This window comes from Notothenia rossii, assembly GCF_949606895.1.
Source record: "Notothenia rossii genome assembly, contig: scaffold_262, whole genome shotgun sequence".
NCBI lineage: Eukaryota > Metazoa > Chordata > Actinopteri > Perciformes > Nototheniidae > Notothenia > Notothenia rossii.
In genome coordinates, this window is record NW_027639968.1 from 8,534 (window position 1) to 24,488 (window position 15,955).

At 46.2% G+C, this 15,955-nt stretch overlaps 1 protein-coding gene across 1 annotated transcript in view; it reads left to right on the forward strand.

Moving 5' to 3' along the window:
- Positions 1-2,204: 2,204 nt before the first annotated feature.
- Positions 2,205-15,955, forward strand: part of gpatch1 (G patch domain containing 1) — a gene marked incomplete at its 3' end in the record, with an annotated part of 42,519 nt that continues 28,768 nt past the window's right edge. The window contains exons 1-7 of the mRNA XM_079695410.1: positions 2,205-2,364; positions 5,815-5,949; positions 6,107-6,192; positions 6,318-6,478; positions 11,642-11,739; positions 12,092-12,132; positions 12,714-12,953. Of these exons, the coding sequence (XP_079551536.1) occupies positions 2,301-2,364; positions 5,815-5,949; positions 6,107-6,192; positions 6,318-6,478; positions 11,642-11,739; positions 12,092-12,132; positions 12,714-12,953 (825 nt within the window). The remainder of the gene's footprint in view (positions 2,365-5,814; positions 5,950-6,106; positions 6,193-6,317; positions 6,479-11,641; positions 11,740-12,091; positions 12,133-12,713; positions 12,954-15,955) is intronic.

Consider the following 15,955-nt stretch of genomic DNA (forward strand, 5'->3'; position numbering starts at 1 on the left):
GCTGGGGGTGTGTCAGTGATTTGGCGGGAGCTCTTTCCCTCAAGAACGCTAACGACTCGAGAAAGCTCTACAATGGCAGGCAAACATTCTATACTTGACTTATTTTCTAAAAAGAATAATATTCACAAAAAGAAAGAGGCTAGCGGCACCGAAGCTACAAGTAAAGCTGCTACTAGTACATCATCAGAAGAGCCGCCTAAAGATGTGGATAATGCTAGCACTAACGTCAACGTTAGCTATGCTAGCAACGTTAGCTATGCTAGTACTAACGTCAACGTTAGCTATGCTAGCAACGTTAGCTATGCTAGCAACGTTCAAGCTCACCTTTCCCAGAGGTATGGACGGAGGAGATGTTGCGTTAGAAACAAGAGGCAGACCCGTGGATAGACTGCAAAGCTGGGAAACTGGGCTGCAAAGTTTGTTCATCCATTTAGGATGTATCAGTCTTCAAAACGCAGTGTGTGTGTGTGTGTGTGTGTGTGTGTGTGTGTGTGTGTGTGTGTGTGTGTGTGTGTGTGTGTGTGTGTGTGTGTGTGTGTGTGTGTGTGTGTGTGTGTGTGTGTGTGTGTGAAAACAGCAGTGCTGTCTGCTTATTTGCGATGTGGCTAGGCCTAATCAGAATAATTTCAAGTCCAGATTCAATGTTGTTTGCATAAGTAGGCTATATTTTTCGTTTCGTTTATTTAATAAGTTAATTTCATGACAACTTTGGGAATTGTGTTTGTTTGTTATGAGTTTTAAATAGATTTTGAAAGTGGAGAGAGAGAGAGAGAGAGAGAGAGAGAGAGAGAGAGAGAGAGAGAGAGAGAGAGAGAGAGAGAGAAGCAGCGCTGTCTGTTGCAATACTGTAGCTTATGCAATTTCGGCCTATAAATTGTTGATGTAACTTATGTGCCAGTGTTTCCATGGTTCTGAGTCTGTGTGTGTGTTGAACGCAGAGCCGTCTGCTTTTTGCAGTACAGTAACTAAAGTAGGACCAAGCATGCCGGTAGTTTCTGTGGACCTGTTTGCCCGTTTTGTGAGTGCACTGCGCGCGTGCGCACTTGTGTGGCATTGTTTGGGATGACCTAATTAAAATAGCGTCCCCCCAGTAAAAAAAGTCCCCACTACACCACTGTCCACATCTCACGCTAACAGTAAAGCTATAGCCTGCCATCTCAAAATGACACCACTCTGTCCGTCCCCTCAGTACGCACGACCCTTGGGGAAAAAGCCATATCATACTCTGCCCCCTCGACCTGGAACACACTTCAGCAGGACCTTAAGCGGAGCACTTTGATACAGTACATCACTCTGTCCGTCCCCTCATACCCATCACAGATTTTAAACTCATTTCAAAGAAGCTGGAGAAATCATCTGAGGGTGTTTGCACCTGCTATATCTGACGATATGAGTTTGATGTTTTATTTGATTGTTGCCTCTGTGTTCAGTGTCCTGTCTGTCTGTAACTGTGTGTGGTGTTACCACTGAACAGGTTTCTCTTGAGAATGAGACCCTGTGTCTCAAGGACATTCACCTGTATAAATAAAGGCAGCACTGTTGGAGGAGCCTGTGACATATCTACATACATAAAGACTTGAAACTTGAATTGTAGCTTTATCCATCTCTCCTCTTTTCTTCTGGCTTTCTTCCAGCTTCTCCTGGTTCTTCTCTGGTTCCTTTCTTTCTCCTCTCTCTTTCTACTGAACTACATATCCCCCCCTCAGCTCCAGTTGTTTTAAACCCCTGAAGACCTCTGAGTTTCTGCTGATCCTGTGGTTTCACTGTGGCTCAGTGGGGGGTTCGGATCTGCTGTTCGATTCCAGCTCTGAGACAATAAATGACAAACTGCTGTGATCTTTGGACCGACATGCGATATCCAGCAGATCCTCAGAGACACTTTAAAACCCTGTCTTCAGTCCAAAGTGAGACGCTGACGCCAGATCTCCCCCCGTCACACGGACCATTACTTCACTCTCTATTTCTATACATAAACTGCAGATAACACTTTTGATATGTGGAAATCCCAATTAACGACAATCTGATAACCCAATCGGTGATGAGTAAGGAGGAAGGAAACTAGAAAATCATATTCAAATAATAAATGACAGATATTTACAGATGAATACTCAAGAGCCAAGATCATTATTATTATTGTTGTTATTATTTGTTTGTTTCATTAATGTATTAATAAACAGCATATATGAACGTGGTAGTTCCAGTCTTTCTCCACCTGGTGTCGCACTTCCTCATCCTGACTGAAACCCTTCGCGTTTCCTGTGAACTTTGTCCCCCCGCGGCCCCGGTAGTGATAGTAAAACATGGCGTCTGACGGTGAGGAGGACTTCGTGTCTTACGGGGTTCCTCTGGAGCCTCTGGAAGAAGGTAAAGAAGCTCTGAGTGTCTTTATTAAACCTTTATTAAACCTTTAACATCATGACCCTGTTTATATCTGGAGAGAAATGACACAGCGCGTGTTTAACGGCCACTTCAGAGGATGCTAAGCTAACGAGCTAACAACAATATATTGGCCTCCACACTCAAATCTGAGTTTTAAATGAAATACATTTAAATATCTGAGTGTTTGTGTGATTGGTTTGTGTGTCTCTTGAGCCGGCTACCTGTGCCTGTTCTCTGGCAGTAACACATATAAGTACACATGAACTCAGAAGTGGAGTTCATGAATCACAAACACTCAGGATCTTTAAGAACAGATAATATAGGATGGTGTTTATCCTGAAGGTCTCTGTGTTGCCAGAGCTACAGCATGGGGACACACTGTGTACTAACAGAGCTACACACTGTGTACTCACAGAGCTACACACTGTGTACTCACAGAGCTACACAGCAGCATGGGGACACACTGTGTACTAACAGAGCTACACACTGTGTACTAACAGAGCTACACACTGTGTACTAACAGAGCTACACACTGTGTACTCACAGAGCTACACAGCAGCATGGGGACACACTGTGTACTCACAGAGCTACACAGCAGCATGGGGACACACTGTGTACTCACAGAGCTACACAGCAGCATGGGGACACACTGTACTGACAGAGCTACACAGCAGCATGGGGACACACTGTGTACTAACAGAGCTACACAGCAGCATGGGGACACACTGTGTACTAACAGAGCTACACAGCAGCATGGGGACACACTGTACTGACAGAGCTACACAGCAGCATGGGGACACACTGTGTACTCACAGAGCTACACAGCAGCATGGGGACACACTGTGTACTCACAGAGCTACACACTGTGTACTCACAGAGCTACACACTGAGCACTAACAGAGCTACACAGCAGCATGGGGACACACTGTATACTCACAGAGCTACACAGCAGCATGGGGACACACTGTATACTCACAGAGCTACACACTGTGTACTCACAGAGCTACACACTGAGCACTAACAGAGCTACACAGCAGCATGGGGACACACTGTATACTCACAGAGCTACACAGCAGCATGGGGACACACTGTGTACTAACAGAGCTACACAGCAGCATGGGGACACACTGTGTACTAACAGAGCTACACAGCAGCATGGGGACACACTGTATACTCACAGAGCTACACACTGTGTACTCACAGAGCTACACACTGAGCACTAACAGAGCTACACAGCAGCATGGGGACACACTGTATACTCACAGAGCTACACACTGTGTACTCACAGAGCTACACACTGTGTACTCACAGAGCTACACACTGTGTACTAACAGAGCTACACAGCAGCATGGGGACACACTGTATACTCACAGAGCTACACACTGTGTACTCACAGAGCTACACACTGTGTACTCACAGAGCTACACACTGTGTACTCACAGAGCTACACAGCAGCATGAGGACACACTGTGTACTCACAGAGCTACACAGCAGCATGAGGACACACTGTGTACTCACAGAGCTACACAGCAGCATGGGGACAAACTGTATACTCACAGAGCTACACAGCAGCATGGGGACACACTGTGTACTAACAGAGCTACACACTGTGTACTCACAGAGCTACACACTGTGTACTCACAGAGCTACACACTGTGTACTCACAGAGCTACACACTGTGCACTCACAGAGCTACACACTGTGTACTCACAGAGCTACACACTGTACTCACAGAGCTACACACTGTGTACTCACAGAGCTACACACTGTGTACTCACAGAGCTACACACTGTGCACTCACAGAGCTACACACTGTGCACTCACAGAGCTACACACTGTGTACTCACAGAGCTACACACTGTGTACTCACAGAGCTACACACTGTGTACTCACAGAGCTACACACTGTGCACTCACAGAGCTACACACTGTGTACTCACAGAGCTACACACTGTGTACTCACAGAGCTACACACTGTGCACTCACAGAGCTACACACTGTGTACTCACAGAGCCATGGAGAGCACATTAAGCAACACATAGAAACAGACGGGCTCATAATGCAGGGTTTAATACTGCAAAAACACTCAGATATTTGATTAGCTAGTTAATATGCAAATTGTTATTCATAATTCAAGATGCAAGTCTTCATCATGGTGTGGGGTATACTGAGGCATCACATGCACACACTGATCAGATCAGATTAGATAAGAAGTACTTTATTGATCCCAGTTTGGTAATTGTTTGTGTTTCAGCAGCATAAACAGAGAAGGCATCCAGTGTTTCCCACAGAATTTGATTCTATTTGTGGGGGCACCGCACCCCCCCCGGCAAGGAAAGCCAAAGGCCCCTTAACCTATTCGGGTGGCCCACGCATCCACATCCGACATGCGAGTTCATGGCTACTGTAGACAACGTTCTTGTTGCTTTGTGTTGCGTTGTTAATGACACACCGGAGGATCTGTGGGGTTTATTCTCCAACAATATCATTTACAATGAAGGCATTTAGCGGACGCCTTATTCTCTGTGAAGTGTTTGGTTAAAGGAGGATGAGAGCGTAACTAAGGAGCTCTATGGAGAGACTCTGATGGTTACTGGACTCAGGATTCATTCATTTGGATTCTCGCTGTATGAAGAAATTAAAGGAGGGTGGAAGTAGAAACAATTCACAAAGGGATGAAACTGTTTAAAACACATGCTCAAAGTGAGCCGGATTCTGAGATGTGTTTCTGTGGATTCAAAAGTCCTAAATAATCTACAAAATGGAGGAGACCGATCTGATCGGAGCAACTGGGACATCATCCAACTGAAACCGGCATGGACAATGACTATGTTTTAAAAATGTGCTTATCCAGAAAAGCCCGATTTGGACACTTTACGGGCAGAAGAAACATTTCTATAGAAAGAAAGAATTATACATTTCTGTCTTTTTACTTCAATTTTTGTTCAAATTAATTCATCAATTATTTTTTATATTTTATAGTAAAGTAGAGACAAGGCTTTTAGTGACAATCATGTATTGCGTTACAATTATATGTAAAGGAAAAAAAAGTCTAAATAGGATATTTGGCCTCATATGAGGCCTGCCCCCCCCCCCCCCCCCCTGCGATCTTTGGCGCACCCCCCTGGTTGGGAACCACTGCATTAGACCAGGGATTCCCAAAGTGGGGGTCGCGACCCCGAGTGGGGGTCGCGAGATGATTACAAAATCTTTGACAATCCACTAGCGCAGTGTTTCTCAAACTTTTTTTTCTTTTTTTTCTGAAATTAATTCACTAGCCCCCCCCCCCCCCGTCGACAGGGGGTCGCCAGTCTCTGGCACTGTTATTTTGGGGGTGGCGGGCTGAAAAGTTTGGGAACCCCTACATTAGACCACCAAAAAAAGTATATAATGAAGTATTCTCTGAATACATAATGAAGTGTTGTGTGTGTTCCAGACGAGGCGAGGAAGAGGCCGGTTCCTCTGCACGACCAGACGGTGAAAGATGAGAAGGGAAGGTTCCAGAGGTTCCACGGGGCGTTCACTGGAGGCTTTTCTGCAGGATATTTCAACACCGTGGGCACGAAGGAAGGTCAGTGCTGCTCCGTCACGAGGCTTCACGCTTCCTCATATCAGTGGGATCTGGAGCCAAGAGTAGCATCACTGTATTACCTACAGTTACCAATCAACAACCTGAACTGTGTGTTGTTGACGTGTTGTCCTGATCCTGATCCTGTTGTTGTTTTAAGGCTGGGCCCCGTCAACATTTGTGTCGTCGCGGCAACAGAAATCTGAGAAACAAAATGCCCGCCCGGAAGATTTCATGGACGAGGAGGTAACGAGGAAAACAATCAGTGTTTAATTTACACCCAGATATAGGAAAGAAAGCAGAGTCAGTGAGAGTGATGGTGTTGTTGATCTTGTTGTTGTTGTTGATCTTGTTGTTGTTCTTGTTGTCAGGACTTCGGGGAGCACGGCATCGCCCCGAGTCAGATCAGAACGTCTCAGGAGTTCACGTCGAGCCGCACAGACAAAACCAGAGAAACAGCGAGAGCCGTGAACGCTCAAAACTCACTTATTACAGGAGACACAAAACTGGAGGAACTCATCGCTCCAGCACGGTACCTGAACGCACCACGAGTCCCTGAACGCACCACCACACACTGAACCAGTCCCTGAACGCACCACCACACACTGAACACACCACCACACACTGAACCAGTCCCTGAACGCACCACCACACACTGAACGCACCACGAGTCCCTGAACGCACCACCACACACTGAACCAGTACCTGAACGCACCACCACACACTGAACCAGTCCCACAATATTATATTGTACAATTTCAATTTTATTCTTCATTTCACTTGTTTGTTTGTTCTTATTTGTGTTTGCTCTCTTGCATGCCCTGCATAGCTATAAGAAATACTTAAGTTGTTGGTGAAGACACTTTCCATCTGATGAAGGCAAATGCCTTTCCAGATGTAAACAAGTAGAAAACATTACATTCAGTTGTAACTCCCAAAACAAACATTATTTACACTATTATGGCCCCTGTTAAAAATGTTTGTAATGTTATCTGCTGTAAGTTGGTCCAACGAATGCTTCCTCATCCGGAAGCTGACCGAGCAGACCCGAGCAGCCGTCGAGAGGAACCGAGCGCATCCGCGAAGCACACAAAATGGCGACGTCAGAGTTCCCGTTAGCCGGCAAATCTAAATCTCTTCGGTCAAAATAATTTCCCTTTAGCGCAATACCGCTTCAGTTGCGCCACTTATGTGACAGACAAGAAGAGTCCATTCTAATGTCTAACACTTAATATGGAGAAAGAGATGTCCTGTCTGGGTTGATTGTGCGTTGATCTGTCGGTAATGCCTCGGGGTTCCGGTGGGCATGTAAACAAATGCATAATGCTGCGCTATACTTTGTGGCCTCACCCAGTTGCAGAGCGACACTTATTGTTTAGGTGTCTTTTAATAAGCAGGTAGTCCTATCATTAGCTAGAACTAGCTCGATCTGATCGATATGGACATAAACAAGAGTGAAGTCTAATCTGACGGGAGAGAGAGATCAGCTGCTGCTGACGAGTCGACACGCAGCTCTGCATGATCACATGCAGCGGTGAGCGGAACAAAACACACACTTCAGGTTAGAACATCACACGTAGCTATTTTAATTACCTCTCAAACTACCGTAACTAGTTATAGATATGTTTAGTTTTACTGTCGGGTCACTCATTACTGATCCACGAGCTGCATGATACTGGTATAATAGATTGCCCGATCGGGCAACCAGCAGGTGAGGCTTCATTGCCCGAGCTAAATACTAGATGGCCCGGGCCATCGGGCAGTCCTTAATGTCGAGCCCTGCCCTGAACGCACCACCACACACTGAACCAGTCCCTGAAAGCACCATCACACACTGAACCAGTCCCTGAACACACCACCACACACTGAACAACTCTCCCTACCAGTGGCTTAGCTGTGGGTGCGCCGGGTGGGCCTGGGCGCACCCACATGCACGTCTGGCCCACCCACAGCGAATCAGCGCGTTATAGCGCAGAGCTGGGAAGCCCAGAAGGAAGTGCCACAAACTGCAGTTCCTCTAGTGGCCAACAGGGGATGGATGCAGAAAGGAGCAATCCCCATAGACCCCCATGTTAAAATGCCCAACTGTACAGCAGAAATAAACATGTTTCTAGCCTGGATCCAATCAAAGTTATTCTGGATATAGTTAGATTCCACCTTCATGACAATGGAATAGGGAGTGCATTTTTTTAACGTGAGTAAATTAGTAAGTAAAGTAAGTTTTGCCCCGAGTGAATGAAAGTATTTTTTCTTCTTGAGCTCTGCAGTGAAGCGTGTACACATTTGCTGAATATGAAAAGACTCTCTCAGTGTGTGCCCACTGTGCGACTGTCGAGGATAAACGACCTGTGGCCGCCGAGCCAGTCATGTGTAGGGATGGGTACCGAGCCCCGGTATTAAAAGGGCTCCAGGGCTGAATTATTAAAGACCGTGGTACCACAGGGTGTCCGCGGGGTCTTAAAAAGTATTAAAAGTTGATAAATCAATTTAGCGAAAATTAAGGCTATTAAAAAGTATTAAACGGCATTTTCCAAAGTATTAAGAAGGTCCACAGCAACGACAACATGAAACACCCTTTAATTTACTGAAACGACATGTCGGGAAACCCCACAAGGCGGCCCCATGCATAGCGCGCCGTAAAATGCTGCTTATTATTTTAAGTTTCGTTGCCTTGCTCCGCTCTGTGGGGGGGGGTCCCAAGGTGGGTAGACCGGCCCACGCAACGATCTGGGGGTCCAACGGCTCCGTGTGTGCCCTATATGATCATTTTCTGATTACGATGAAATAGCCCGCCTCCCTCTCCCCGCGTCTCCTGCTGCTGCTGGGCTGTCAGAAGACGGGGAGGAAAAGAGAGGCAGTCACCGTTTATTAAATATTATTATATTATTATACAGAGAACAGAGTCGTTATCAATTTGTTTTAAAGCTCAATAAATAACAAAGAAGACCTCTGACCGGCACTTTCCTAATTTTGTACGGAAGATTTAAACTCTAACGGACATGTTGACCGGCGGAACATTTTTTTTAACGGAAACTGCCGCACGGTCCCCTCGTTCCTTGGAAGAGGCGGAGAGGTGGGTGTTTTTCATCTGCTGTGGACTACCTGAGAGATACAGCAGGACAACACGCCGTCCACCGCGGAGAATAAACAGAAGGGCAACCATGGCAACCAGGCTCCGGGGTCTTCTTCGCTGCTTTTGGTGTATTTTGGGCGGCAGCGGCGCCACTTACAGGCCTGGCATATGTACTACAGCATTTCCAGCATTTCCAGCGGTCTAGTGTGAACGGATACGTTAATGAATCGAATGCGTGTGAACGGAAGACTCTTTTGCGTTTGCGTATGCGTCCTCGTGGGGCCGGGGTCTAAGCCAAACTATATACGGTCACAGAGATCTGCTATTTTAAAGTAAAGTCAACACATATCGACCCTAAATATAGTCTATATTAAGAACGAGAAAAGTCTTAACATATATATCCTTTTTTGTAAACATATGACAAATGTGTGAGGGTGATGACGTCAGAGCATCGTCCTATGTGCCAGGGCTTAGCCCCGGACAGCCCCAGCCCAATTTAACCCCTGGGTATTTGTGAGGGAGCTCCTATATGGCATTACCCCGCTGAAGCTCACCAAAGTTTAACATATTTCATAGTTCAAAGTTTTGTCAATTGTTTTGTTTATTGGTCAAATACTGGTTTCTAATGTTTTCTGAGGAGTTTGACTGGAATGAAAGAGCACAGAGTACAGAAGCAACAAAGCAGCATACTGCATTAAACCTGACCTTCACAGAGAGGTTGAAGTTCATGTGGAGAGGAGGCTTCAGTAGTCTGTCTGCACTCTGTTTAGTTTTGCTATCTTACAATCAATATAGTCAATGTGAGGTAAAGTGTGTCGCCAATGTAACCGGTTAGAACTCAAAGTTGCGATGAGGTCTTAAAATGTTTGGAAAGGGTCTTAAAAAAGGTCTTAAAAAGTATTAAATTTGACCCAAGGATTTCTGCATATACCCTGTACCATTAAGCTCCGACGTTATCGGTCGGTACTGGAGAGAGACATGTAAAACATATCTGTCATATGTATTATTGCTACACAAACATTATATTGCAGTTTTAGTGTCGCCAACTCCGTTTCTAATATGCAAAAAGACAGCAAAATGCGTCGATGATTATTTTCAGTATTTTAGATCTTTCCAATCCCCGCCTGCTTGCGAGGCGGCGGGGCCGTTTACACACACGCAGCTGCTACATGCAGCAACACACACACCCGGAGGAGACGGCGGAGAGAACGCGCTCCGAGGTGTGGTTAAACTTTACCCGTCTCGATGTGGACAATGCTCGTTACCAAAAGTGCAATAAGAGTTGATCATGTGAGGGCGGTAACACGAGCAATTTGTCTAAACATTTATCAAAGTGCTCCACATCCAGACGGAGGAATGCACCGGGTTCCACTGTCTTTCTAGTAGCTCTGTAGCCCCCCCCGTCCACGAGTAACGTTTCCACGTCAGGTGTTATGTATGCTAGCAGCAACACACGGAGTTAACTACATTATACAAACATGGGTTAATGATTAGAGGTAACTGAGTTCTTTAGTTTGTTAAAGTTTCAGCTATTCTGTTTACAGTTCTGTCATCAGATTATTCAATACGATGTATACGATTGTTGTTTCTTTTGATGTGAAATATTATGTATTTAATTTAAATAAAAAGTTAGTTTTGTTCACAATTTGTTAAGTTAGTTTAACTTATTTTTTTCTCCAAAAAAACGATAAAAGTACCGTTAAAGCACCGGTTTGCTAAGCGGTATCGATAAAAGTAGTAGTGGGCCTACGGTTAAAACCTTAACGATACCCATCCCCACTCATGTGGATGTCAGTAGAACACACATTCTGAGGCCGCCGTGCCTATGTTTTTGTTTTCACTGCTAGTTTATGCTTATGTTCAATTAGTGCATTAAAAAATCATTAATGAAGTTCCAGCTCAGACCCCACGCTTAATAAGTCTCCCCCTGGCCCACCTACATTTCTCCAGGCCCACCCACACAATAATTCCTCCCTACAACTTTATATATTAAAGGTGGGGTAGGTAAGTTTCAGAAACCGGCTCGAGTGCACTAACATGTGAAAGTACACAGCCAAAAAGAATCCGCCCCTTCCTTCAGACTTCCTTACAGAGCCCCTCCTCCGCGAGAGCAGGCTGCAGTAACGTTACGTATCAGGCAAAGCTAAACACATCTAGGTTAGCAATACTACACAGCCAAAGCAACTCTGGTTTGACTTCTCCTAGTTTCCACTTTATGTTTGCTCTTCATTTGCTCCGTTACATTTTTTCTTTTGCGCCCAGTAGACGATGTTGAACCTAACTCTGCCATGGTGAAAGTGGCCGCTTGCTGCTGGCGAGTCATTGAAGTACTGCTGCAATGCATGCCCAATGAGGGCACGAGATACATTTGTGCGTGCACGAGCTGGAAGGCTGACAGACAGGCATTTATTTATGGATTGTTGTCAAAGCACTTCAGATATTCATTGCTATCGGGATGTTAAGAGCATTCCATGGAATATAACAACAAGTGTATCTCGAGCCGGTTTCTCAAACTGACCTACCCCACCTTTAATGTAAAGGTGAAGGGAGAGTTATTAAATACTAATAAATGAAAGCCTGAGGTCCACCAGGAGTCTGAGGTGCGTTTGTTTCGTCCCTCAGGTCGTCCGTGGGGGTGGAGATTCTGCGCAGGATGGGCTGGAGGCAGGGGCAAGGCGTCGGGCCGCGAGTGAAGAGGAAACCCCGGAGGCAGCACCCGGGTGCGTTTGATTAGCTCACACTCAGTCTCTCTCACCATGAGCTCAGCAGCTGCAGAGGAGAGGTGGAGGTGAGACGTTGAAGGCCTCCTCCAGCAGAGCAGCATGGATATATATAGGACATAGAACTGATAAAGCAGAACAGTGCACGAGGATGTTTTGAGATGTGCACGTAACTACAGATAGAATAGGGAGAGTGCGTGAAGAGTCTAAAGCTCTGATATAAAGACCGACAGAGGAGGGTTCTAGGGAGGAGGACAGGTTCTCAAGAGGAAATCAAATCAAGAATAAATCCTCCTCTAAATGTGGATTTCTATTTGTATTAAGTGTGTTCTTCTTTGTGTGCTCCTCACAGACGGCTCTCTGCTGCCCCCTGCTGGATCAGAGGACTCTGAGGTGAGGCTCATTCATAACTAAAATAATACATATCTCTTTTTTAAATATAAATAACAGAAAGGCATTTTAATAACGAATAGGTTTCTGCTTCAGAAATACCGTGAACACGTAAGACTAAGCTTCAGGTTACAGTTCAGTGGATTCTCTTTTCAGCAACCTGATATATGCATTCTTACTTTTACATATAAGTATAACATAAAATAGTTTTCACTGAATTATTTTACACTCCATTTATAGAACATGTGGGGATGCATTTAAGGACATTTTGGGACTCTGTCCTCTTCCCTGGAGGAGGACGTTAAAACACAGATCATTTTGTATATCATTAACTCTTGATGAGATCATGTGGGAAATGTTTGTTTATTTACTTTTCTAGAAACTCAGAGACGCTTAAAAATAAAAATAGCATTGAAAAAGTAGAAACTCTCCATATACACACGGTGAGGAGAAATCAGAGCAATGGTAGATTTGAGCTGGAAGTCGAGAGCAGCTCGTAGTGTATGAGTGTAGGTCAATAGGCTCTGTGTTGAACCTTGCCTTTGAGAGAGATGCTTCACAGTAACATGTCCGCTCTGCTGCAGGATGAGGATGAGTTCGCCCCGGAGGACGTGACCTTTGCCCCTAAAGACGTGACCCCGGTGGACTTCACACCGCGAGGGGGCCTTCAGGGTCTGGGGTACCGGGGTCTGGACCCGGGCCGCGCTCTGATGGGCCGAGCGGCGCCAGAACACATCGATCTGTTCAGACCTCAATCTGAGGCGAGGAGTCGACTGTTCGGAGGAAGAGAGAGAGGCGCGAGAAGAGGGGGCGTCGCTGGAACCGTGAGTTCATCTCGTTTATTACATGGCTTAGTTACTGGATTCTGATTGGTCCGCTCAGAACACGTGACACGTTGTTCATCCAGTAGTACAGACCGCTGTCAAGGACTTATTGAGCGTTGCTAAGGACGCTCTCATCTGCAGAGAGAAGTCCGGTCGATCGAACTCTAGACGGTCAGTTCACTGTTCGCTTGTCTTTAGTTTTCTGTTGTCTCCCGTCTGAGAGCAACATGGAGGACTTGGAGACATGGAGAGCACAGGATGAACAGCAGAGAAGTGAGACAAGAGGGACAAGGAAAGAGCAGAGAAGAGAGACAAGAGGGACAAGGAAACAGCAGAGAAGTGAGACAAGAGGGACAAGGAAACAGCAGAGAAGAGAGACAAGAGGGACAAGGAAACAGAGAAGAGAGACAAGAGGGACAAGGAAACAGCAGAGAAGAGAGACAAGAGGGACAAGGAAACAGCAGAGAAGAGAGACAAGAGGGACAAGGAAACGGCAGAGAAGAGAGACAAGGAAACAGCTGAGAAGAGAGAGAAGAGAGACAAGGAAACAGCTGAGAAGAGAGACAAGAGGGACAAGGAAACAGCAGAGAAGAGAGACAAGAGGGACAAGGAAACAGCAGAGAAGTGAGACAAGAGGGACAAGGAAACAGCAGAGAAGAGAGACAAGAGGGACAAGGAAACAGAGAAGAGAGACAAGAGGGACAAGGAAACAGCAGAGAAGAGAGACAAGAGGGACAAGGAAACAGCAGAGAAGAGAGACAAGAGGGACAAGGAAACGGCAGAGAAGAGAGACAAGAGGGACAAGGAAACAGCAGAGAAGAGACAAGAGGGACAAGGAAACAGCAGAGAAGAGAGACAAGAGGGACAAGGAAACGGCAGAGAAGAGAGAGAAGAGGGACAAGGAAACGGCAGAGAAGAGGGACAAGGAAACGGCAGAGAAGAGAGACAAGAGGGACAAGGAAACGGCAGAGAAGAGAGACGAGGGACAAGGAAACGGCAGAGAAGAGACAAGAGGGACAAGGAAACAGCAGACAAGAGGGACAAGGAAACAGCAGAGAAGAGAGACAAGAGGGACAAGGAAACAGCAGAGAAGAGAGACAAGAGGGACAAGGAAACAGCAGAGAAGTGAGACAAGAGGGACAAGGAAACAGCAGAGAAGTGAGACAAGAGGGACAAGGAAACAGCAGAGAAGAGAGACAAGAGGGACAAGGAAACAGCAGACAAGAGGGACAAGGAAACAGCAGAGAAGAGAGACAAGAGGGACAAGGAAACAGCAGAGAAGAGAGACAAGAGGGACAAGGAAACAGCAGACAAGAGGGACAAGGAAACAGCAGAGAAGAGAGACAAGAGGGACAAGGAAACAGCAGACAAGAGAGACAAGAGGGACAAGGAAACAGCAGACAAGAGGGACAAGGAAACAGCAGAGAAGAGAGACAAGAGGGACAAGGAAACAGCAGAGAAGAGAGACAAGAGGGACAAGGAAACAGCAGAGAAGTGAGACAAGAGGGACAAGGAAACAGCAGAGAAGAGAGACAAGAGGGACAAGGAAACAGAGAAGAGAGACAAGAGGGACAAGGAAACAGCAGAGAAGAGAGACAAGAGGGACAAGGAAACAGCAGAGAAGAGAGACAAGAGGGACAAGGAAACGGCAGAGAAGAGAGACAAGAGGGACAAGGAAACAGCAGAGAAGAGACAAGAGGGACAAGGAAACAGCAGAGAAGAGAGACAAGAGGGACAAGGAAACGGCAGAGAAGAGAGAGAAGAGGGACAAGGAAACGGCAGAGAAGAGGGACAAGGAAACGGCAGAGAAGAGAGACGAGGGACAAGGAAACGGCAGAGAAGAGAGACGAGGGACAAGGAAACGGCAGAGAAGAGAGACAAGAGGGACAAGGAAACAGCAGACAAGAGGGACAAGGAAACAGCAGAGAAGAGAGACAAGAGGGACAAGGAAACAGCAGAGAAGAGAGACAAGAGGGACAAGGAAACAGCAGAGAAGAGAGACAAGAGGGACAAGGAAACAGCAGAGAAGTGAGACAAGAGGGACAAGGAAACAGCAGAGAAGAGAGACAAGAGGGACAAGGAAACAGCAGAGAAGAGAGACAAGAGGGACAAGGAAACAGCAGAGAAGAGAGACAAGAGGGACAAGGAAACAGCAGAGAAGAGAGACAAGAGGGACAAGGAAACAGCAGAGAAGAGAGACAAGAGGGACAAGGAAACAGCAGACAAGAGAGACAAGAGGGACAAGGAAACAGCAGACAAGAGGGACAAGGAAACAGCAGAGAAGAGAGACAAGAGGGACAAGGAAACAGCAGAGAAGTGAGACAAGAGGGACAAGGAAACAGCAGAGAAGAGAGACAAGAGGGACAAGGAAACAGCAGAGAAGTGAGACAAGAGGGACAAGGAAACAGCAGAGAAGAGAGACAAGAGGGACAAGGAAACAGCAGACAAGAGGGACAAGGAAACAGCAGAGAAGAGAGACAAGAGGGACAAGGAAACAGCAGAGAAGAGAGACAAGAGGGACAAGGAAACAGCAGAGGAGAGAGACAAGAGGGACAAGGAAACAGCAGAGAAGAGAGACAAGAGGGACAAGGAAACAGCAGAGAAGAGAGACAAGAGGGACAAGGAAACAGAGAAGTGAGACAAGAGGGACAAGGGAACAGCAGAGAAGAGAGACAAGAGGGACAAGGAAACAGCAGAGAAGAGAGACAAGAGGGACAAGGAAACAGCAGAGAAGAGAGACAAGAGGGACAAGGAAACGGCAGAGAAGAGAGACAAGAGGGACAAGGAAACGGCAGAGAAGAGAGACAAGAGGGACAAGAAAACAGAGAAGTGAGACAAGAGGGACAAGGAAACAGCAGAGAAGAGGGACAAGGAAACAGCAGAGAAGTGAGACAAGAGGGACAAGGAAACAGCAGAGAAGAGAGACAAGAGGGACAAGGAAACAGCAGAGAAGTGAGACAAGAGGGACAAGGAAACAGCAGAGAAGAGAGACAAGAGGGACA